Consider the following 23,826-nt stretch of genomic DNA (forward strand, 5'->3'; position numbering starts at 1 on the left):
GGAGCTTGTTGTTTGTATGTTTGGATTGAGACGGAAAAAAGAAGGTAAAAAATAAGCAACGAAATATTTATTGTCAATGCTGGAGGTTGGATTTGGCTGACATTGTTGTTGCTGTTGCTATTGCAGATGTTAACGTAAAAAGTGAAAATGGTCATAAATATTTGGTGACCCTCATGATGGTTTGTTGGGTAATGTTTCTGCCTGAGTGGTTACACCTTACGCAGCAAGCACCGTGAATTCTCACTTGCCACGATGGTGTAGGTCCAACTTCGCTCTTGAGATGAACTACCAGGCGTCTCCATTGCCGGGGGGACGAATGGTAATAAAAAATGGTTGGTACGATGCCTTTCACGAGCACTTTGGAAAAGAAAATGACGTAAAAAGTGGTTTGGATTTTTCATATAGAAATAACATTTAATCGTTCAAAATAAACAAAAATTGTAAGTACTACACAGTAAAGCTATTTTTATCTCTAAATGTTCTTTTTTATAAATTAAAACGACAATGAGTGAAAACAAAATATAAATTTTTCAACAGGCACTATCAAGCCATCAACTGCGCTCATCTTTTTCGATCAACACTTATCAAAAACGAATTAAATTAGATTTACACACCCGTCTGCACAATCCACAAAACAAAAAAAAAACACCAGCGAGCATCTTACCGCTTCTGCTCGATCCCACTGCCGGCATAATAATTGACATTGAGGAGCTTCAAGCGGAAAATCTTCGCTTATCTTCACTTCGGTAAATAATCGGGTCCCGTGTTTCCCAGCCGCCCTCAGCGGGCATACGCACCTTACTCTACACCAGAGCGCAGCCGGGAGAAACACAGTATTAACTTTCACGACTTTATTTCAAATCACCCACCCCTACCCGAACGAATATCAATTGGCAATATCTTTCTCCGGCTTGGCAATTTAGCTTGCCGCAACGCGACGCGCATAATCTCCATTATCTGCATCACTGCTGCCTGCTGCTGAAGGCACCCAACTGCCATCGCAAATGCTCGCCAGCTGTGCAGCTGCTTTCGCAGATTAAATCGGCCTACATTGGCTTCGATCGTTGCCATTGCCAATTAGAACAGCAGTTGGCCGGGTGGGCCGCAAGAGGAACCGATTCCGATGTAAAATGCCGAATAAAAAAGGGAAGAAAAATGATTCATTGCCGTCGCTTTAACGAAAGAAGCAAAAGAAAGATGTTTTTTTTGTTACCGGAAGAAGTTTTTCAAGTATAGTTTTGGTTGTAGCTAAAACTCGTTTCCCGGCTAAAGTTTGCTACGTATTTTACGAGCACAAAAAAACCCAACCCAGCATGACAGCAAAGAGTGGATTATTTAATTCAAAACTCTTCCCGGACCACATTGTTCCAAACGCTTACCGGTGACAAAGAAAGTTGAAACAAAAAACAAAATAAAAGCGCTACAGAAATTGTACAAGCTACCCCGTGGAAGACTTGGCTTGATTTAAGTGAAATAGTTTCCCACAATCATTCGCTTTCATCGCCATCATTGCCCTCATCATCATCATCATCATCGTCATCTGAACCCGGTGCGGTGCTGTGCTCGAGAGTCGAACAACGTTGTCCAGTCCATTTCCCGCTGAGTTTGGCCCACAGCAGTGAGGAAGAGAAAAAGTCAATACACTTCAGCACAACTTTCCGGTGGCTCGCCACTACCGCCCCCGGGGGGCATTCTAGCGTGGGTGTAAAAATAACGCACCAGGCGTAACTGAATGCAAATAAATACAAACCGGAGGAACTACCAGAATACTTTCGAGATCGGGCGCCTCGAAAGCCCGGGAGGAGTTGCTGGTGAGTGGTTGAGCTTTTCGGTTCTGTGCAGAAACATTCAACCGCTCCAAGGACACTGAACTTTCGTGCTTTCTATTGGGACATGGAAGCCAACCAGCTTGCTACGAATAGACGCCAACCACTCAAAGGTGAGCGTTACCGACCGATTCGGTACGCTCAATTCCAATAGGATAGAGGCCACCTTGTGGTGAAGTTTTCCAGCAGTTTTTTCCCCGCCTTTGTTATTCTTTTTTATTTTGTCAAACATTGAAGCATGTCTGTTTTGTTCGTGCAAAGCTACCTGGTTTTATCTTGCGCTAGACTCGCGTGGGTCGAAATATTCATAGCTCCCACGAGAGCCTTGGGGAGCAATTTCACCAATATATCAAATCCGTCTAACTATGTTGGAGGACGCGGATGATGAAAAAAGCGAAAAGAAAATTGGAAAAAATTCTTTCATGAAAAAAAAACGACAGTCTTCCCGCAAAAACAATCTCCGAAAGCAATAAGTTACGTGTTTGGTACACCGGCAACCGGCACTTGGCCCATTGCAAAATAATATCCCTATCATATATTACCCTTTTATCGCACACAACGATCATAATGCTATTTCATGGCCAGTATTTCTCGTTTCTCGGTTTTATTTTAACCCGCCAGCAAAGCATCGCTTATAATGGATAAGTAGCAACAAATTGCTACGGAACATAAAAAGACGAAAGTGTAATTTTATCTGCAACGATAGTGCCTTTTTGAACAAGATTAAAGCTCTGCGAAGCTTCTTTCCCGCTAGGGCAAGGTGTACGAATTTGTCTGTTAAATCAAACCCCTTTTTTCGGTGTGCCTGGACAGATCGTGAATATTTTAGCATAATGCCAACAAGGAAGTAAAAAGTAAAACCCTCCCCAAGTGAAAGATGTACAAAACAAAGCTCGTTCGTGCTTTTTATCAATATGTACATATCTTACGGTTCCAGCCAGAAGGATCACACAGAAGGCCGATTTGTGAAAGTTTGAGTGGCGAAGGGTGAGACAAATGTATAAAATATGCAAACCATTCAAAGCGACTGTTGAAGATTATCGACATGGGCCGTGGGAAATCGGATTCAGTGGATACTGAGCTTGATAAAATTAATTATTGCAAAGGAAGGGAGCTAACGAAGGCCAGTTGGAAAGAGTTAGTAAATCTTTTCGCGTTATTCAAGGATTGCATTTTTGTAAATAAATAGACAATTCACATTGTCTTTTAATGACGACCCAAAAAACTCACAAGTATCATAAGATTATTTTATAAAATTAATTAACATATTCCCAAAAAAATAAGAGTTTGTACATGCTTTGTTTTTTGAATAACTGTCAACAAATCTTAGTTAAATCTTTTTACATTGTTTTCCACGATGTTTTTTCTGGTTCACGATATCTTTTTGGATGCTTCTTGGTCTTGTCGCGGTCTTGTTTTTATTTTTATGGTCTTGTCCCACAATTTATTGGGCGCTACCTAGATTTTGTGGATCGGTTGTATTGTTTTTCAAAGTATGGACTCCAGTCCATTTTTTAGTTCAATTCTGACTCCAGCAAAATTGGAACCACTAGTTTCGTCGGGATTTGGAGTCGTCCGGAGTCTTTTGGAGTCGTCGATAGACATCCAGAGTCGTCCGGAGTCATCCAGAGTTGTCCAGAATCGTCCAGAATTGGACTTGCTCGCAGTCGAAGTCACCCGGAGTAACTCGGAGACCTGGAGTCGCCGGCCGATGCCTCCGAAAGACTCCGGATGCGTCTGGATGACTCCAGGTGACTCCGGTCGATTCCAAGCGACTCTGGACGGCTTCAGACAATTCTGGACGACTACGGATAATGCTGAGCGGACCTACCTTCCGGGGTCGGTTCCAAAATTATTGAACTCGAAACGGAGTTGGCTGCGAATCTTTGCCAGCTTTACCCCATCACTATTTCAAAGGGATGCCAATAAATGCAGGGATTGTCAATTTTATTGTTGCCATGTGAAGAATTATCTTATGTTCTGATTATCTTCTGATTCATATTCTGATGTAGAATGATTCTGACACTAGGCCCATATTGCTAAAAGGACATTGTTTTGATAGTTTATAATTTAATTTAGTAGTAGTAAATTGATATAGACGATAGCATTTCCATTTGATATAGTTCTACCTACACCCGACGGAATAGGTAAAACAAACATTTTGCCACTGCAATAGAAAAATTTGTGAGCAAGCTGTAATCCACACAATTATCTCGATATCGCTTGAAAGCCTTTGCGTTGTACAAAAAAATAAAAAAAATCGTCTTAAAAGTTCGTTATTTCATCACCAACAATTCTAAACAGTAATTCAGAGTATAAAGCAAGTCTAATGTAAAAAAGAACTGTTTCAACAACATCTATTTGAACAATAAATCCAACTTTGCTAGCCGGAACGAAAGTTTAAGCACACTTCCGTACAAGGCTCTCCGCGATGTAAGGAAGCACACGCTGCCAGATCAAGCAGCTACGATTTCGTACTCTCGCATGTGTGTAGCAGTTAAACATCCGGTTTCAGCTACATTCGGCGGATGTGTACGGAACACTTGACAGCAAACAGTGCGAGCCGGCAGCAGCCAAACAAGCCGCAAATGTTCCGTAACGCCCGGTCTGCTTAGCTTAGGCGCCCGGCCCGTTTGGATGCGTTTGAGCGGAAGCGTGAAGCAGTGTAAATTAAAATTGAGTGTGGCGTTCCGCGCTTACCGATTGGAAGGAGGCATGAAGGATGGGGAGAAGGGAAGGTAGGTAACACTTTACAGATGTTGGAGCGGGCCTACAGTCGTCTTAATTCCGTGCGAGGCGGTCCCGGTGAAGGATTACCGGAATGGCACGAATCAGCACTCTAACCCGACACAGGCGCTAAACCGTCACCCCGGTTTGGGTTTCCTACATTATGCGAAACAAAGCATTCGCCAGGGCCATCCGAGGGGGAAGGACGCGATGCTGAGGATTCGACCGGAAGACAAAGTTGTCACGTCCCGTATGCATGACAAATGCGCGACCCAGGCGCCATTACGAACGAGACGATAAGTTTCACTAGCAAACTGTAACTTATGGCCGTGTGTGAGTGTGTGTGTGGGTGGGGAGTATGGGCAAGGATGTGCGAAAAGGATCAGCACGTGTAAGCCCTTCTGCAATCGGATTGGCCTGTAATGGAAAGCACGCAGCAGCGGCTTTTGCAAGCAGAGCCCGTGCTAGCCGGAGGCGCCCCTACACAAAACAGTGTCCAATCATTGGGTTTTGATTTGAACCGTACGCTGATCGGATCGGGAATTTTCGAGCCATATCAAGGGCAAGGATTCACACTGTGAAAAGATGTAAAGCGGATTTGAAAAGCTATGCTCTAGATCTTGATAAGAAATAGTGATACGCGCAATGTGAAGGATATCTTTGCGGAGTAAGCGGACGGTAAAGATCAGCAGTCCGTTTGACTGTTAGATTTTTTATTTTTTTACAGTTATAGTCACCCAACGGATGTCGCCAGCAGCACAATCTGCATCCCTCACCAGTGTACAGCCAGTGGGATTGGGGCATATCCCATCCTTACCTGTAATTAGAATTGAAATGAGAAAAATAATCACATTAAGCTTGGCTGTGCCCGACACAAACACACTATGGTGCATGCATAATTTACTAAAAACTAATGAAACTTTCGCAGACGATTCCGGGTGCCAGTGTTCGCTCGGTCGCAAATCGGCCGGTCCCGGACAAAAACCCCAAAAGTACACGCTCATTAAAATAAATCCCCAACCAAACCGGGGGACCGCAATATTGTGTCGCCGGATGTGGACTTTCATCTCCAACCTTCGGGCAAGCGTTCCCTGACCTCTGACCGAAAACAGAAGACCGCACGATTACGATCTCTGCTGCCGCTGCTGCTGCTGAAGGGGGAACAACACGGAGCGGTAAGGCGAGCCCGTCAATAAAGCGGAGCGACCTTTGATCATGGGCAGCAGCAGCAGCAGCATTATCATGGCGCTGGCCAACTTCCTGCACCGATGATGGTCCATGCTGCTGCTGATGATGATGATAATCATACGCTCTTCTGGCCGCGACCGTTTTCCATTCGGTAGCATGCTCCAATGCTTCCCTCCCTTTCGCGTTGCGTTTGGTTGCGAAACGAGTCGGGACAAATGTTTGGTTGCGGTTACGAAACCTCTTTGCTTTGCGCCGTCTGACGCTTGCTGGAGGTGTCGATGGGCAAACAGGGGGTACGACGTCTCTACTTAGGACGAAGCCAAGTTTACCACTAGCGAAAGAGGTGAAAGGATTGGGTTTAGTTCCCATTTATTCTTCATATACTTTATTTGCAGGAGGTTTTAGTGGGATAGGTTGAAGCATTGTTGTATAATGTATTGTTACACCAACTTTGGGTAATTATAATTATTTATCTGTTAGTGTTTATTCGTACTGTTGAGCAATTTGGATCGTAACTTGTAGCAAATAAGATAAAATAAAATAAAATATCATCAATTGACAACATAATAACACATACAATCACTATGTATTCTAATCGTATATTAATTGTAATAAAAGTAAGTCTTTACAACACCATTGAAATGCACGAAAATGATCAAAAACATGATCATAGACGAACATTAAAACAAGTTAAACACATAATCCTTATGGTAGTCATTTTTTGTGGTTTCTAAAATGTAAATCACTTCAAAAACGTGTGTTTAATTTTAAGTATTTACTGATGCAATTATCTAAATTGGGAACGCTAACTCCAAGACAACGCTTTCCAAGGGTTGCCCAACGCTGCTTGACTTTGAAGAGCATTTCACATTTAGCACATCCTTCTTCCTACGCATGAAACAAAGCTATACAAACAACTTTTCGCTTAGTATGAAGTCAATTTAATGATGTAAATAGCGTTCGTACGGCGCCGTCACGTTGTCACTAGCGCACGCAACGCGGCAGGAAATGCTTCCACGGCCAGCTTTAACGAAACATTATTTTTTCCTTATTTGTTCCTTTGTTCATTCTCAGCGTGGCTTATCCTTTTTTTCTCGTGCCGCTTTGCTTCACAAGTGCGCCTCGCCCGGAAGCTGAAGGGTAAGACGGCAGCAGCAGCAAACGAAATCCAACGACAGGGAAAAATTGTGTGCAACTTCAGAAAAGTGTCAAAAGCAGCATAAAATATTCAATTGGGCAAAAATGTTCCAAAGTGGAGAAAGCACTCGCTCCTTTACACTGAAGCACTGCGACCTTCTCCTTTCCAACCCCCGGGGAGGGATTGGGCAAGGAGCGACGGTTAATGATGGGTTTTTGCAAGCGAAAGGACCCCGGGACGGCCGACGACACGCTGACTTCCTTAAGGGGTCCGCCTCCTTCATCGGGATGGTCCGGATGTTTCGACTTACGGGGAGGGATTCGAGCGCAAAAGTGGGACCTTAAGGATTCCGGGACGCTTTTGCCGTGTCGGTTTTCATGTATAATTCAGCGTGCAGAAATGAAAAAGCAAAACGCACCGCAACGCGATGCCGATTGCCAGTGGTGGTAGTACATTTTTCGTTTTGTATACTGGGAGTACGTGCAGCCGAGGCAACAGATCCGAGGAGTGAGGTTAGTGCTTTGTCGAGAGAAAACTATCATAACTTGTGCTGATGATGGTAGGATGATGCGATTGTGCCAGAAAAAAAAATCAATGTTAATAACAGTCGGCTGTCATTCCTGCATCGAAACTTTTGGCTCGCGGAAACATAAAGAACTATATTTAGATCCTAATGTTATGGTAAAATGTATCTTTGGTTGAAACAAATGTTATTAAAACATACTATACATTTCATACTAATGAATATTACAGGGAAACGAACAACCTGAAGTAATTGTATTCAGCATTGCAAAAAGTGCCAATTTTATTTGCAAAATCTCGCAACGTAAGCGTTCGAAAAATATTTACCAGTCATTTCAGTCAAAAAGCCTCATAATTGCACCAATAATGAATATCCGTCCAGGTATGAGGACCGTAACATCCACTGCGAGCTTTTGCGCAAACATTAGACTGTTTGCCGAACGTTAAGCACTCCGCACTCCGGCACCGTATCAGCCGATCACAGCGGCTTCGCTTTGTGCCTCATTTTGTCCATGGCGAGGCGCATTGAACCTAGGGAAGCAATGAAAAAGGCACAGAACAAAAATAGCCTTCTGTTCCATGCGGAAAGCGACGACCACCGCTGAAAACAACGCAGTCAAAGCGCTTTCCCAACACACGGTAAAATTCAAAAAGAAAAGCCCTGAAGCTCAGAGAGAGAGAGCACACAACATATAGTTGCCACGCGATTTTGGTACGCGACCGGGTCCGGGAAGCTTTAAGGCAGTAAATATCCATTTTTACTGACATTCATAAATTCCGAAGCGCCACCAAAAAATCCGTGCGCTACTACGCGGCGGCTCTACCATCTGGCCGACAAAAATGTACAAAATTTTCGCAAGCGCACAGAGTATCAAAAATTGGACCGGATTGGCGCTGGAATTTTCGTACCGTGCTTTTTGGTGAAAAAGTTGCTAACAGCAGACAGGTTTGTTGGGCGGGGGGCGCACGAAGGTCCCGCATGATTTTCGCCAATGTTGCCAAGCTGTTTGAAAATACTGTTTGGATGCCAAGCGCTGAAATCGAAAAAGGTGGTGGTGGATTTCCGCAAAAGGTCCCGCCTTCCAAGCGAACGGTATGAAATATAGAATTGTTTAATTTTTTACACCCAATGTCCCAAATCTCGCTTCCCAATCCCCTGCCCTTTTTAAGTTTCCCTGTGTGTGTGTGTGCGTTATCTGAGATTTAAAGGTACCGCTCATAAATAATTGAATATTTCGTTTTACAAGTAATAGAGGACAGATAAGAAGCAGCACCAAAAACGTTCCATACAAAATGGTTAATAAATTGGATTACCGGTAGTGATCCAAGATTGGATTGGTTTTTATTGGTGATTTATAGGAATTAGAAAAATCGTGTTTGAGTATGGCTTAACGATGTTTTCCGCTCATCCTAAAGAGTGCGGAAAAATAAACAAATTTTACTTATTTCATCTCCCACAGGCACAAGATACCAAATAAAATTCCAATCTCTTACCGGCCTCGAATATCAAGACGTCCAACGTCTTACACAGCAAGCGCGCACTACAGTGCCCGGGTGTGCTCGCGCATAAAAGTGATAATAAAGCATTATGCATTATGCATTCTGAAGTGCAGAACAGGACGAAAATGCAAAGATCAGAAAATAGTAAAATAAAAACACATGGACAAAAGAACCAGCTCAAGAATAATGAAGATAGTTCTTTCAGCTGCACCTGATACAAAGCGCCCAGAACAAATAAGATGTTTGCTGTAGCAAAAAAAAAAAAACGAAATGGTTCCAAGAAAAATTCATTCGTCTTCTTGTACCCAGAGATAATGAGAAAGTGTCTCGGCAAAAGTGTGTTCACGTTTTGCGTGCGCCAAGATGGGGGTTTGGACTCAAGCTGTCGGGAAGAAAGTGCTACAACGAGGAAAAAAAACACGCATTTATTCTCCTCCATGAAGTAGCGCGCTGCGCCTTTTCTTATGCAATCTCATCACATTCACAGTAATGGCTTAAATGTGTTTCCCTTGGCTTGCAGAACTCGCCTGCCGGTCGAACCCTAGCGTCCGGGCGAGTTCGAAGCAGCGACTGTTTGTCGCGTTTCTTCACAGCAGAGTGAACATCGGGACGGCTGTTTGGAAGCTGCCCAGCTATGAAGAACGGCCAAAACGGTTTACCAAACCACCCACACGCTGTGTTGCGCAAAGGGAGCGAAATTTATCTAAGATTTTTGTGTGCCGTGTCTTGGTTTGGCGGCACGATTGCAAATCATACCTTGCAGAGTTAGATCTTTAGTAAAGAAAACCAAAACCAAAATAATAACATTTTCTCTGCCTAACAAAAGCTTGATTATATGCGCCTAAAAGTTTACTTTTTGCATCACATATTTAACTTATTAATTTGATCATTTTGATCATTTGAACATATTTCATATTCTTGTATGTCCAACATAATGCAACTTCTTCCAACAATAGCACTTAGTGCGTCTTGGCACTGTTGTCGATAGAAGAATTAAGGCGATAACTTGGCAAGGACTTGCTTTTGGCAGGTACTGCTGTCATAAATTAAAAATTACAACGACATGATGCATGAGAACAACAACGGAGTCGTTAAAATATTACATCCACCCTGACAGGTATTTCACTGTTGAGGCATTAATTGACAACAGCTGGCATTGCCACTCATTGTACCACCACCACTTCAGGACGCTTAGGGCCTTAGGCTGGGAACTTTACGACTTTACGGTCGTACAGTGAACATCACTCGACGAACGAAAGGCAAGCAGAAGCGAAGCATCCATTCTCAAGAGACTGGGAACATATTTTCCCACGTTCTACTTTTCGACGATTCTTAGCACATTTGATCTGCTTGAAATTCTAATTGGAAGAAAATTACATTAAAATTGATTATCGTTGAGGTGATGGTGGTGGTGCGAAGTTTGCAACCATTGCTAACAAAGCCCCAACGAAGAAACCAAGCGTGTGGGAAACCAAGCGACTGTTTGCAGCTTAGTGGGTTTGCCTTTCGTGTGTGTGGCTCTTTAGAATGGGGGAAAACCCGGTGGTAAATATTTGAACAGCTCGTACACGTTTCGTGAGTGGGATTATCATCGATATGTTGCTACGGGCATGAAGTGTAACTCGATGCGATCTGCCAATTCCGAATGATGATTGTCGATAGTTCGGCCTCGAACCACACAGCTTTAGAAACGATGTGATTTTCGAGAGGAGCAAGCATCACCGTTTCCTACGGGAATTTTAAGCTTTCACATTTTACAGACTCTCTATTGGTTTCCCGCACTGACTCGAAAGTGCAATTAGAGCCAATTTGGAAAGAGGGAGAAAAAACATCCCTTCCAAATGGTTATGAAAATTGATGATGGCTTAGTGGAGATGTTTAGCAAACCACGGCTGCCACTGTTAATTAACCAGCACCAGAGCAGCAACCGGTTTCGGTAAGTAGGCTCGCCCGTACAATCTGCTTCTCGATTCTGGGAGGGCGATGAGAGAATTAATGATTTTTTAATGACCGTACCGGGCGAAGAAAATCACTGCGAGCGAAATGGTTTTTGCTCCCCCCGCTGCCTGCGCGTGAAACGGGTTTGTAGCGCGAAACGGCCATTTGTATTGAGGCAGGCTAGTAATAAAGGCACATGCAGTGCACGACACGGTGTGATGCGTTGGGCGTTTGTTTACTTACGTAGCTGGCCATTTGAAAAAAAGGACTCTATTTATAGAGTGGCTGACGCAATCAAAACTATGCCTCCTGGGGCCAAGGGCAGGGGCCGGGGGACGGCCAAACATGTTCAAACAACAACCGTACCACCACGACCGTGGGGACGAGATTTATTCAATTATTTGTGTTTACATTGGCCATCCCACACCCTCCGGGAGAGGCAAGCGAGAGGCAAAAATAACAAAAAGAAGCGAGCAAATCCTGAACTCAATATACTCTTTCAACCCATGCCGGAAAACCGACCCAACCAAAGAGCTGGGTGTAATGTGAGTCCATTCGAGTGGGGGAGTGGGAGGGCGACAAGGAAATCAAACATTCGACGTGAGAAACGATGTGTTGCAGTGTGGGGATGGGGCGGGATGAGAAAAAGACAGCGCGGAAGCGATACGACAGACGACAGGGCACATCCAAATTGACCGACGCCGGGGCAACATTTGCATGTCTCAAGCGCGTCACGTACACGGAGGCACAGTGTTTGGCCGCCTTCTTTAGCCAGCGGATCAGCCAGCTCGCAAAAACACTTTCACTGCCCGGGAAATGGAAAGGTTTTGCTGTAATTCGATCGTCGCTAAGACATGCCTGGAGGAGCTGGAAAGCGCTCTCAATTCCGAAAATCTTCACCGCGCGCACAGCCGATGAAAGACGCGTGCCAAACCAACCAACCAACCTTACACCTTTACAGTGGAATGTGTGCGGGGTAGTGGTAGTGGTGGAGAGTGGTTTAACCTTTCGGTGCTTCGGTGTACAATTATTTTGGGGCGCAACCGTTCGAAGCATCGATTTCCGTTTGATGTTTAGATGCTGCGGGTGACAATTGAGAATGGAGCAGGATAGAGAGCATAAAAAAGGTTTGATTCCGAGTGGTGTCACTTTCAACCATTTCAAACACAATGAGGATTCAGTTTTTTGTTGTTGCTTCTCTCCGTTGCAAAAGGACCTTTCGTCGTACAGCAACGAACCATTCGCCGGAAATTGTTACTCGATCGTTAGTTGACAGGTACGGGATGGTACGGGTTGAACTCTATTTGCCTGTGAAGCAGAACAGGTTTTAACATCACAGTAGGTGCTGGAGCTTTATAGACCAGTGGATAGAGTCATCAATTTGCACACAGGAAATCACTGGATCGAATCTCATTTAAGGCAATACAGAATTGTGTTTTTTATGGAGCATTATTGCATGTTAAGTTACGGTAAGTTCCAAATGTAACAGTTTCAAAGGAATCGTAATTCGTATATTGAAACAAATAATCAAAAACCACGCAATTCTATCCAACTTCTGCCATAAAACAGCTCAAAGCTCTTGTAACATTCATCCGTTTGTGAATAATGAGATCGTTTGGAAGTTTAGCTCGCCAGGCGAAGGTGTTTGAGCAGGTCTCGTGCTTTTGTTTCAAGCTTACTTTACGATTACAACGGTACCGCACTAACAGGGCTACACGACATTTCCGTCCCCGGGCACAGCCCGCCCGCCCGTACGCAAACGGCCAATCATTTTGCCTTTCTAGGAAACCCCCGATCGGAACAGCCACAAAAGCCATCCTCCCCATCGTGCCAATACAGGGAAGGCAAATCAATGCCCTCAAGCGAATGCGGCTCCATTACTTCACAGCATCATGTCAGCATGAGCGCGGTTCGCCTCCTTCCAACACGCTGGTTGGCCCGTTTGTAAGACAGCTTCCGGGGAAAAGGTTTTCCTTTTCACAATTTTCTCCACCGTGCGCACCGTGTCCAATCTTGGTGTTAATTTTCCGGTTCGTCGAATTGCAGCCGGGTTTTGTCAACAGGGCTGCTGTTGCTACAAACGGGAAAAACGGAGGAAACACTAACTGGGGGCTGTCATTGATATCAGGTGCGCGATAGAATGGTAGATGAAACCGCAGCACCAGTGCACAGTGGCCAGTGGCGGTTTCCGATCGGTACAGATGCATACCGCCGATAAGTGTGTTGAATATGGTCGATATGAATTATTTAAAGCCACACCACGCCGTCCACCGCTCTTGGCTTTCACGATGGTGCACGGTGATGGTTGTTTAATAGCTCTTTGCTTTCACACCCTTTAGCTGGGAAATGTCGGGACAGGAGCTTCGGTTTCAGAAGGTTGGATGGTGGCACCCAACGGATTAAACGCCCGGAAGTTATTACAAGCTAACATAATATTGTTTTTACCAACCCAAAAGGAAGAGCCAATTGGTTTAGCAATGGTTTCTCGCATTAAAGTTTAATCACAATTGTCACAGACGTATTTTGCACACGAATGTATTTTCTAGCCATTTTATGAGGAACAAGTATTCTCTGTTTCATCGCAATGAAGAAGGTGTCATTTAGTTGGTAGTAAGTTTAGTACAGAAAAATATTATAAAATTAGCCCAAAAGTATTATTTTTCACCAACACTACACTTCCATTACCTTTTCCGGCCGCCTTGTTCGGCGACGCGCCCTTGCTGCCCGCGTTCTTCTGCTGCACGGCCGGGCTCGCCTGCTTGCTGGCGCCCTTCTCGGGATCGCCGCCGGCAGTTTTGTTGCGATCCTCCGCCATATTGCTTACGGCACTCTTCACACCCACCTTGCGACTATTTCACACAACACTCGCACACACACACTTACCCACACGCTTTTACACGGACAACAAAATGATTCTGAGCCTTCTTTAATCACACGCACACACTAAGTACATATAACGGGTAGTAGTAGAAGTAGTACAAGCTTGTTGTGGGTAACTTTCGCGTCACAGATGAGCTGGGACACACACGCTGGAGGGAAACAAAAATACGACAGCTACAGATAATTGATGGGTCAACGTTTACACCGATGAACGTTCAAACATGTGTCGTTTGCTTTTTTAGCATTTATAAATAAAATATATACATCACTTAAACACACTTCTCAAGCAAAGTTTCTCTTTTTTCATTCGATTTAAAAAAACTGTTCACCTGTTTTTACACTTGTCAAACATTCCTCACTCCCAGCGTAGGGGGAACGAAGTCACTTGTACACTTTTGGACCGACAGGACCCTGCTGCATCCGGTTCCAGTAGCACGCCCCGAAACGACATGTTTAACACGATCGTTGCCAATCCGCAGCCACTACGATCACCTCCATGGAGACGGAAAGGCGCGTACACGACGACGCCGAAAGCAAAAACGAAACTCCACACGGTCGATCTTGCCCGCTGCGATGCCGCGAACGATCTATTACCGTTTGCGATCGGCCAAACGGTGCGATTTGCTAGTGACCGCGAAAAATTAGAACATAACGATGCGAGATCTTGCGATGCCGAAAGAAGAAGAAAACAACCGTCGGCCTCGAGCGCGAGAGAGAGAGAGCGAGTGAATGAGCTGAAGTTTTCCCCCCCTTCCAACGGCCCAACGGGGGTGGGAGTGGTGGTGGTTGGTGATTTTTGCTCGCGCTATTTGCTATCCGCGAGGTTCATGAAACGTGACCCTCACCTGTTTCCAAGTTTTCAAAATAGACATACTCGTGCCAAAGGAGAGGAGCAGGAAACGCTGCTCGATCGGAATTAGAAGAAATAGACGGAGGGGGTGGGTGGGGGCGAAAAAAAAAACAAGATGACCCGGGAGGTATTTTGCGCAGAATTCACGCGAATGATTAGCGGATGACACGCACGGCGACACCTTCTCCACCTTCATCACACACGGCGTCCGTCATCGCACGGCGCAATCATAAAAATAATCTGCCGATCCAATCAGGGCAGGGAGGAGCCATGGTACGACTGGCCGGTAAGGAATTTTGCCAAAACATTTCTTCCACACCTTTCCGCTGGTTCTTCTTCTTCGTTCTCCCCTCCCCTTCAAGCATAGCTTCAATTTTGCTGTTGGCCGTTGGTGAAGAGAAAATTGAATTTAGCCCTCGAGAACCGATGAGACAGATTTCAATTTCATTCGACACGTTCTGCCTGGGTTCTTGGCGAAGGCAGGGGTCTTCAACCTTTTTTTTCTGAGCATCGTCAATTGTGTGATTTTATGCAATTTTTATCATCACAGAAACCAATACACGATGTGCAACTCTATTTGGGACCGAAAAAAAGTCCTAAAGCAAGGTGTTAGTCGAAAAAGTCGTATGACCAATCATTATATAGTTTATAACCGTAGTTGAGGAGCCAAAATTTTAGGTATCGTGTATTTTAACAAAAATAAAATATGGATAATGTATTTATGTTATTACAAAACTTGAATAGGGGTTTGGGGCCCAGCTGAAGTTTGGTTATTTGGAGAATCTTTTTACATGAGTATGTAACGGTTATCAGTGAGCAAAGGAAGAAAGATCCATCAACGGAGCCCTTTCCATTTGAAGTTCGTAGACTGAAATTTCAGCCTGTCAGCTGTTTGCATTGTATAGCAGTTTTCGAGCAACTATCTAAGTGAGTATAATATACAGGTGGGCTTATCCCAAGGTGTATGAATTTAGAAGGCAGATTTTTATCGCTTCTGCTTCTGAATGAAGATTTTAAGAGTGTTTTGTGTATTCGCCAAGCCTCCAGAAAGCTCGTTGGAGCAAAAGTTTTCACTCGTTCTGTCAAAAAGTGATGTTCCAAATTGGTTATAAAAAATGCTATGAGACCACCTGGACTACATACACTTTGATTCCAGATTCCACTACCTGATCTCTTTAATGCACCTTGGGATAAATGTAAACAACACCGTGTTTTTGAGCAAGTACTCGAATCTAAATGTAGCTTTGTGGCTAGAATAATCTAGACTGAAAGTTGCAGGCTAGTTTTGTGTGTGGTTTTGTATGGAGTGTTTACATGATTTCAGCCTCCAACTGTCAAACTCCATACAAAAAACTAACTAGAATCGTGAAGGCCCCCAATATCTGTTAAAAGTCAACTTTTAAGTGGCGTAACTCGAGTGGATCGTATCTCAAGGGGGTTCTGTATAGCATACACCAAATAAATAAAGAACAGTTTGCAATTACGACCACTTGAAATTCGCTAATACTAAAATAACTGTATGCAGTGCTCAAGTCGCCGATATAAACGAATTGAGAAGTATTTCAGTATTTTAGAATTTTAAATTCATGGTTTGCCACGATTTATTGGTCGGTTCCCATCATTTTTTGGTTGCTTCCCATATTTTTTTATGTGTTCCCACGGTTTATTGGTCGGTTCCCAAATTTTTTTTGGTTCAATTGTATTGATATCCAATCGGACGATACCAATATATTATGAAAACGAACCAAAAGTCTATGGGATACGATGAATAAATCGTGAGACGAGCCCAAAAACTTATGGGAACCGACCAATAAATCGTGGCAAACCCTGTATTGATTGAGCTCGTTCATCGGACATAAAAAAGTGTCAGATGCAAGCTAAATTATAACTCTGGAAGCAAAATCTTTTAATACTAGCAGTGAAGCTAATTAAAAACAGTTCTTCGATTATTTCTTATTTAGTGATGCGACTTTTACATAACATAAAATTTTCAAAGTGCTCAAACTAAACTCAACTCTCAAAAGACTCAACTCAAAGTCGTTCAGAGTCGTTCGGAGTCGTTAGGAGTCGTTGAGTCGTTCTGATTCCAAACGACTCCGAACTACTCCGAACGACTCTAAACGACTCCGGACGACACCGACTCCAGACTACTCCGGACGACTCCGACTCCAGCCGGAACTAGTGGTTCCGATTTTGGCGGAGTTAGAATCGGAGTAACAATAGCCGGAGTCGGATTAGAATCGTGAGTGCGCTCCAAAGAGCACATCACCAGTTCAAACCAACAAAAGCGTAAACATGTTCTATCGTTGGAAGTGTACAATCCCTGCATATACAGAACATTTTCCACATGCCAGGCAACCATATTCTCGCAAAACACCGTTCCTGTTCCGAAACGGAACGCTCGCATGCCTTGATTGTTATTTTATTTCTATCTCGTGTTCTTCTTTTTTTTTGGTTTGCTTCTCCGTACCTTCAAAAAAATTATTTTACCCATTTTCGCCGCATGATCCGCAGGGCGACCTAAGACCCCGCCGCATCGCGTAAGCGTCCCACAATCCCGATGATGGATGGCTCAAGTGACGAAAGAGCAAAAAAAAAAAAAATTGAGATAGGGGTTTCGCACATAGCGCACACGTTCGCCGCTGCTGCTGCCAAACATGCTGCACAACACATGACACCAAGCACCCCGGTACGGCTCGGCGCGATTTATGGCTGCCGGGGCTTGTGCTTGACGAGCTTGCCAAGCCCAACGCTTGACAGGGGGAGGAGCGGGGGCAGGGGTGCCACTGTATGCGACGTTTGAATCGACGGTTTTTCAGCACGCGCGCGTGTGTGTGTATGTCTTCTAGGAGATTTTATTTATTTATTTGCTCATTTATTTATTTATTTATTTACTTAGTCATTTATTTAGCCTCGCTCGATTCACGCGCAGCGGTTTTCAGAATTCGCCATTCCCACATTACCGATGCTTCAAATGTGTTTGCACAGTGGGTGGAGTGGGGGGGGGGGGGGGGGGGTAGGTGGTTATACGAGGACAGTTTTGCTAGCGTCTATCGTTCCATTGCCAGCACGAAAACGGCTCTCTCGCGGCTTCTAATCTTCTTCGATGATGGATAAGACGGTGTTTAATCTTAGTCGGTGCGGCAAACCGCATGGAAAACTAGCTCACCAAACTGTTCCAATGTGAATCTTACTACCACGGTATAGAGTGTGTATTGCACAACACGTGTGAAGTTCTTTCAAGCGCAGCAGCTGAAATTAAAATCCCAACGCTTATCGCTTCAGTTGACAGCATTCTTTTAGCTGGAAAATGCCTAGAGACGGTGATGTGATAAAACCCATTCCTTGATTCGATTGATTCAACATCACTTCAAACGCGGAAAGACACACCACCAGAACTTCCTTTAGAGCCAGTTCAAGCACAGGTATGACCTTTATCTGTCCTCTGTTGTTCGAACCGTATCATGTTGCCCCCGCCTGCCTTCAGTATTTTTGCCACCTCGATTTGTCCTCTTCTCGGAATCAACACTTTAGCGGAAGAAGCACTACTAAACATAATCACTTCCACCGTACACCACTCATCGAAATTTTGCTTTGGTAGTAAGTTTTACACCGCTCGCACAACTTGACCTATTTCTAGAAATTTGAACCTCACCGCATTCCGACGGATGGAAACATTTCTAGCGCTCTAGTAAATTGTGTTTTTTCCCCCTTCTGGGTAATGCTTTTTATCAGTACGCAGAAAAGCAATTTACGATTTGTAAAATTGCAGCTCACAACACTTGGCTGCTGGTGATACACACACCACCCGAGCACGCTGAGCTGTTGAGACGGCACTGGAAGCGCCTACAAGATGCGGCGGACCATTTTGATAGCTTGAAACATGTACGACATCGAATTGGGGAGTGGGGAAAAGAAAAACTGATCAATCTTGATACGGTGACGACCATCAAAAGCGTGCGAGGGTCACGGGAGCGAAACATCAAGCAACACAGTTTGACTTTTGCTTGCTTTCCCCCTAAGCCGTGCACTACACCACGTGTGCTAATACCAGTGTCAACCGAGCGACCGACGCTTCCGTATGCTAGTGCCACGATGACCGTCACATATGCAATGCATCTTGCTGCTCTCGCCAACAATGCCATCGACGAATGCGTTTCCCACGCAGTCTTGCTGTGTTTACAGTGCGCCTTCAGGTGGGCTCAGGTGTGACATGAAAAACGAAAGCTTGGGTCTTTGTTTTGCATACGGCGATGATTTATGGTACACTACTCGACCAACGCATGTATGTTTCATGTATGTTTTTAGTAGGTGTTTTTTTTTAATCAACTCTAAATTATTTTAAAAGATTAATTATACTCCAATCAATTCAAAATTTAATGAAAAAATGATTTATTTCGAAAATATTGAAATGAAAAAGGAAAAAATAACCTGTTCAAATTAAGCCTACGCCCTGAAATGCCGTATTTCAGTTTCAGTTTCCAATTGGATCAGCGCTCAGTGGAAAGCGATTCGAAACTCATTAAAACGAGAATTAAAAGCAATGTCCCCCCCAGGTACGGTGTATCATGGGCTCACTCGCTCCTCGCGGGCTCGCGAATTATGCCTCTCTGTGCAAATCAAGCCCAAAATGAGGCCAATCGTAGAGGAGCGCGCATTTGCTTTACTTTCTCGTTCATCTTACTCTATGCATAGTCGGACTGCTTTTTGTTGGTGTAGCTTTAGAAAAGAAACGAGGTCGAGGAAAAAAAAGCATTGGAGAACAGAATCTCACAATTAATATTCAGTGTTTTGGTAGTGTGCGAGAAACGATATATTTTTTGTCCTTTAGTTTTGTCAGGAGAAATAAATCTCGATATTGTGCACCCTGTTTGTTGGGAACAGTTTTTAATTTCACAAAAAAGATCATAAAAAATCTTTCCCTAGCATTTCCATTAAAGCATTTTTTATAGTTCGTTTCATTCTAATATCGTTCTGTTGTCTACAGTCTACTCTTTTTTAAATATTTTTTTTGTACTTAATGAAATTCCAGCTTCTTTTTCTAGTATCATCACTCAAAATGCAAAGCCAAAAACAAAAAACAAACAATACAAACATTAAGCTCACAGCACAATGGCGCTATTTTAGGTTTGCGCTAAGCGCTTTCTGTTCGCCGGAAACGAACCGTGCAGAAAGTTTTACCTTGCCGAAATTGTATTTCTTCCTACGCATGTACACACTCACACGCACCGCACAAAGACCCTCACACGTCCCAAGCTGAGCCAAGGGAACGTACGTATAAAGTAGTGCCAAAAGTCCGCACGGTGAGCGAGAAAGTGCGGAAACGAAGCGCGAAAGGAAACTTTTTGGAGCAGATCTTTTGCCGTGTTTTGCCGGCGTAAAAGTTTCGGGGCAAAAGCAATTTCGGGAAGCTCTCTCTTTCGTTTGACAGTAGCGTCGAGGTGGTCGAAGTCGTCATCATACTGATCCAGGGGAGTAGGGATTGGATTGGATTGAGGTAAGCGGGAGCTGTATGAGCTGTATGAGTAATTAAATTAATGCGATCCTAGAACACTCCGACCAGCGATTGAGGCGGGGTTTGGATGTGTGTAAATCGCTAGTGGTAAAGGCAAGCGCGCACATGATGTACGGCATGCTTGTGTGTGTGTGTGTGTGTGTGTGTGTGTGTGTGTGTGTGTGTGTGTGTGTGTGTGTGTGTGTGGAGTGTTTCGGCAAGCTCCTAAATTAGCGCATAAGACGCGTGGGCTCCTGTGCCAATGTGGGTAATGTGGCCACCGGGCACGTCATAAATATTGGCGAGCGGGGTTTTAGTGTAACGCTTCGCTGGTTATTATTATCCTCGCTGCAGTCCAAAAGGTAGCAGCTGAGCAGCTCCCACAAGACAGCCTCCTGCTGAGGGGCAACTGTGTTTGATAAGAACGCTCGATCCTGCACCTGGCATATAAAGAAATGAAAGTTTCTTAATTGGACTCAAGCACAGTGCACGGTGCCATTAAGCGATACGATGGAGAGCGGGAACAAACGCTTTCTGGTTGTTTTTTTCGCCGCAACTTAAACGCTTTCGGGAACTAATTTCCCGTCGGAGCGATGATGTACGAGGGAGTGGGGAACAAGAATAGCAAACAAACAGAAAAACACAACTCTTCCGCTCGAAAATGACGAAAGTGTACGAGTATTTAGAGAACGTACGTTTTGCTGATTCTAATGTCACATAAGAATTTGCTGATTCTAATAGGACATAAGGTGGGCATAAGACATTCGTTTCATTTTATAGCACAGTTTGGTTGGCAATTGCTTCCTCCTCTCATTGACAGTCGTATAACGCCCGCGAGGAAGCGGTTGTGCAGTAAAAACCGAGACCAAAACGGCGCCATTGCCAGACACACCCACGTGGCGCTCACAGTGAAATACTTTTTTTTTATTTCGGTTTATGGTCGGAGGTGGACATTACTTTCGAAATTGTACCACCGTGCAGGCGAGCAGCTTCAGGGAGTCAAGCGGACGACGCGCAGTAAAAAGGAAAAACTATCTCCCGGGAAAATCCACCTAGAACGAGAACCAGAAGGCGAGATGCATCTTTTGAAAATTTCTTGAGTCACGTTTGCCGGTGCTCGAATCGCTAGCAACCATTAAATGTTTTTTATTATGGGCTTGCATATTTGAAAGCAATATTTTATAGGATGCGCTATAAAGCAGCTGCTCCAGTTGGATTTGCTGTTCCAGTTGGATTAGCTGCTCTGGTTGAGAATTTCAGACCGTTTCAAACGCCTACTGAAGTTGTCTTTGCTAGTGTTAACAAAGCCTGACGCTAACTCAATACGACGCGCCAAAACCTCCGTCCAGCGGGTTAAGCTAGCCACACACACACACACAGCTGACCAAATTCATTATATAAATAGGGTCATCTTCTCACCATCCGGTAGAGCGGTGGTTTTGCGTCGCTAATCGGATTGCATACCGCCCTTTACCCCCCGGTGCCCCGGGAACATCTTTGAATGGCCTTCGAGCGGGCCAAACCGAGCACAACCGAGGTATCAAAAGCCCTCCCCCACCGGGGGCTGGTGAAACCCCACAGCGAAGGCAATCATTCACGATGAGGGCGAAGTACAAAAACACACATACACACACTGTGTGTCACCGGCTGTCAATTAATGGCTGATGACCGTAGGCATATAGCACCCGCACCCGTTTCGATGTGCTCAGTGGAACTCCACGGCAACGCACCAAAAACGGTTACGCAATAGAGGTTTCGCTGTTTTGAAGCGGCCTAGGAGAAAATGCACTCCCAACGACTCGCTCGGGAGACTTACGGACGCGTATGGGTTGTCCAGCCCAGCTAGTCGTCGTTGACATTGAGATAGAGCTTACGAATTGCACGCACACACAAGTACACGCGTTGCACGGAAGATAGCAGGAAGTTAGCGAGTTTGGTGAGTCTATCAACTGCGCGCTGTACACAGGGAGCACACGGAGGACACGTTTGTTTCCTCCCCTTTAGAGGCATTCCCGAAGAAAGCAGGTCTACCGGAAAAGCGCTCGCAGTGAAACCGGAAGGTTGCCGCTGGGACACCCACCATCCTGCGGGACCATCCAGCTCTCGATGCGGGAAACGGGGAACGGTGCACGTGTTTGCAGCGCGCGCACACGCGTTCCGCTCGTATCGTGTGCTTTAGAGGAGAGAGAGAGAGAGAGCGAGTGGAACAGGCTGGCCGGTAACAGGCAGTGCGCCTCAGGACGGAGGATTATCCCGGCAGCAGCAGCAACGGACGGTAGTATTGTGCAACGACCCAGTTTTGCCGTCATTGCACAGGCCTGTATTTTTTGTTTTTGGCTTTGTTTTTCGTTGAGCTAAGAACGGAAACCGTTCGGTAGCTCGGTGCAGGAATGGAGGAAACAATGAACAGAAGACGGAGCGTTAGTTAGTGCGCCGCATTAAGTATTGATGGAAATTATTGTTTAAAGGAATTATGGATGTTATAGTTCACTCATTATGTTCGGGCGGCTTTAAGGTGCTTATTGCTAACGGCCATTGCAAGATAATGGCGATCAATTGTATGTTGCGCTTTTAAAAGGATTCCAAGGGAAAAGTTTATAATATTTAAGGCTCAAAATTTGAGTCAATTTAAGTTGTGTACATTTTTAAATATATTAAACAGTATTAAACTTAGCGTTACAACTTACAGGGTTTCCCACAGTTAATTGATTGGTTCCCATTAATTTTTAGCGGGTTCCGATATTTTTTGGTGCGTTCCCACGATTTTTTGGCCGTTTCCTAGGATTTTTTGGTCCAATTGTATTGATATCCAATCGGAAAATACCAATAAATTATGAGAATGAACTTAAAATCTATGGGATACGATCAATAAATCATGGGAACTGACCAATCAATCGTGGGAAACCCTGTATTCTGTTTGCCAGCTTCAATTTTTGTAATAGAGTTGCCACACAATGCATTGGCATAATAATAAAACTTTGTTTATTACACATGATTTTCAACACATCACAAAGAACAGTCAAACTCAATCCAGCTTGAAACGTCTTGAAAATTATGTGCAAGAGCTGAAATATTATTGTGATGCAAATGCAATACTTGACAGCTGTTAAAAAACATCTTGCAAACCGATGAAAAATGTTAGTGACATTTGAAATTGACACGGAAAAGCCTGTGTAATCTGCAAGACAAATAATTAAACATTGCAAAATAGCATTTTAAGACAAAACTATTTTTTTATCTTATATTTTTTTATGATATTTTGAATTTTAAGCATGCATTAAGAAAGAAGGTAAATTAAAACAATGCTTAATGACAGAATTTAACGATTTTTACGTTTTCTGACGGATTGAAATGTGCAGAATATATTTTAGGTAAAATTTGTGTTATTTTTTAAATGACTTAAGATAATATTTTTATTTAGTATGTTGCTTTGGTTTGCTATATAAACCATGCAAAACTGTCCATGAGTTAGACAAATACTGCGCAATGTTGTGAAATTAAACAAATTATCCACAGAGTATTTAATTCACAAAAAAGTGACAAGCTTTAAGCTTAGTTTTTTTGTCATTGAAATGTTATTCCAGAAATTCAACCAAACCAAGCAAAAACCACTAAGGACTTACAAGCTTCCTCGCTAATACATTTATAAATGTCCCATGTGTATGACCAAATGCACGCAAATTAGTTTTCCATTTTCACACGAGCGCATTAGTGTGGTTTCTCGTTTGTACTAAAATCTTCACCCGAGCGTCTTTATACCATA

The 23,826-nt window shown here is 43.9% G+C and overlaps 1 protein-coding gene across 11 annotated transcripts in view; it reads right to left on the minus strand.

Moving 5' to 3' along the window:
• LOC120955582 (solute carrier family 12 member 4) overlaps window positions 1-23,826 on the minus strand; it is a 146,828-nt gene that overhangs the window by 57,138 nt on the left and 65,864 nt on the right. For 4 of the 11 annotated variants that reach the window (XM_040376602.2, XM_040376592.2, XM_049610696.1 and 1 more), the window contains one exon: window positions 13,525-13,868. The exons of 5 other annotated variants lie outside the window; for them this stretch is intronic. In XM_040376602.2, coding sequence (XP_040232536.1) covers window positions 13,525-13,654 — 130 coding nt within the window. In that variant the 5' untranslated portion in view covers window positions 13,655-13,868. Of the gene's footprint in view, window positions 1-13,524; window positions 13,894-14,048; window positions 14,313-23,826 lie in introns of those variants that run through there. 2 more of the 11 variants (XM_040376597.2, XM_040376593.2) reach the window with 2 other exon arrangements.

The sequence above is a fragment of the Anopheles coluzzii genome, chromosome 3 (genome assembly GCF_943734685.1).
Source record: "Anopheles coluzzii chromosome 3, AcolN3, whole genome shotgun sequence".
Lineage (NCBI taxonomy): Eukaryota > Metazoa > Arthropoda > Insecta > Diptera > Culicidae > Anopheles > Anopheles coluzzii.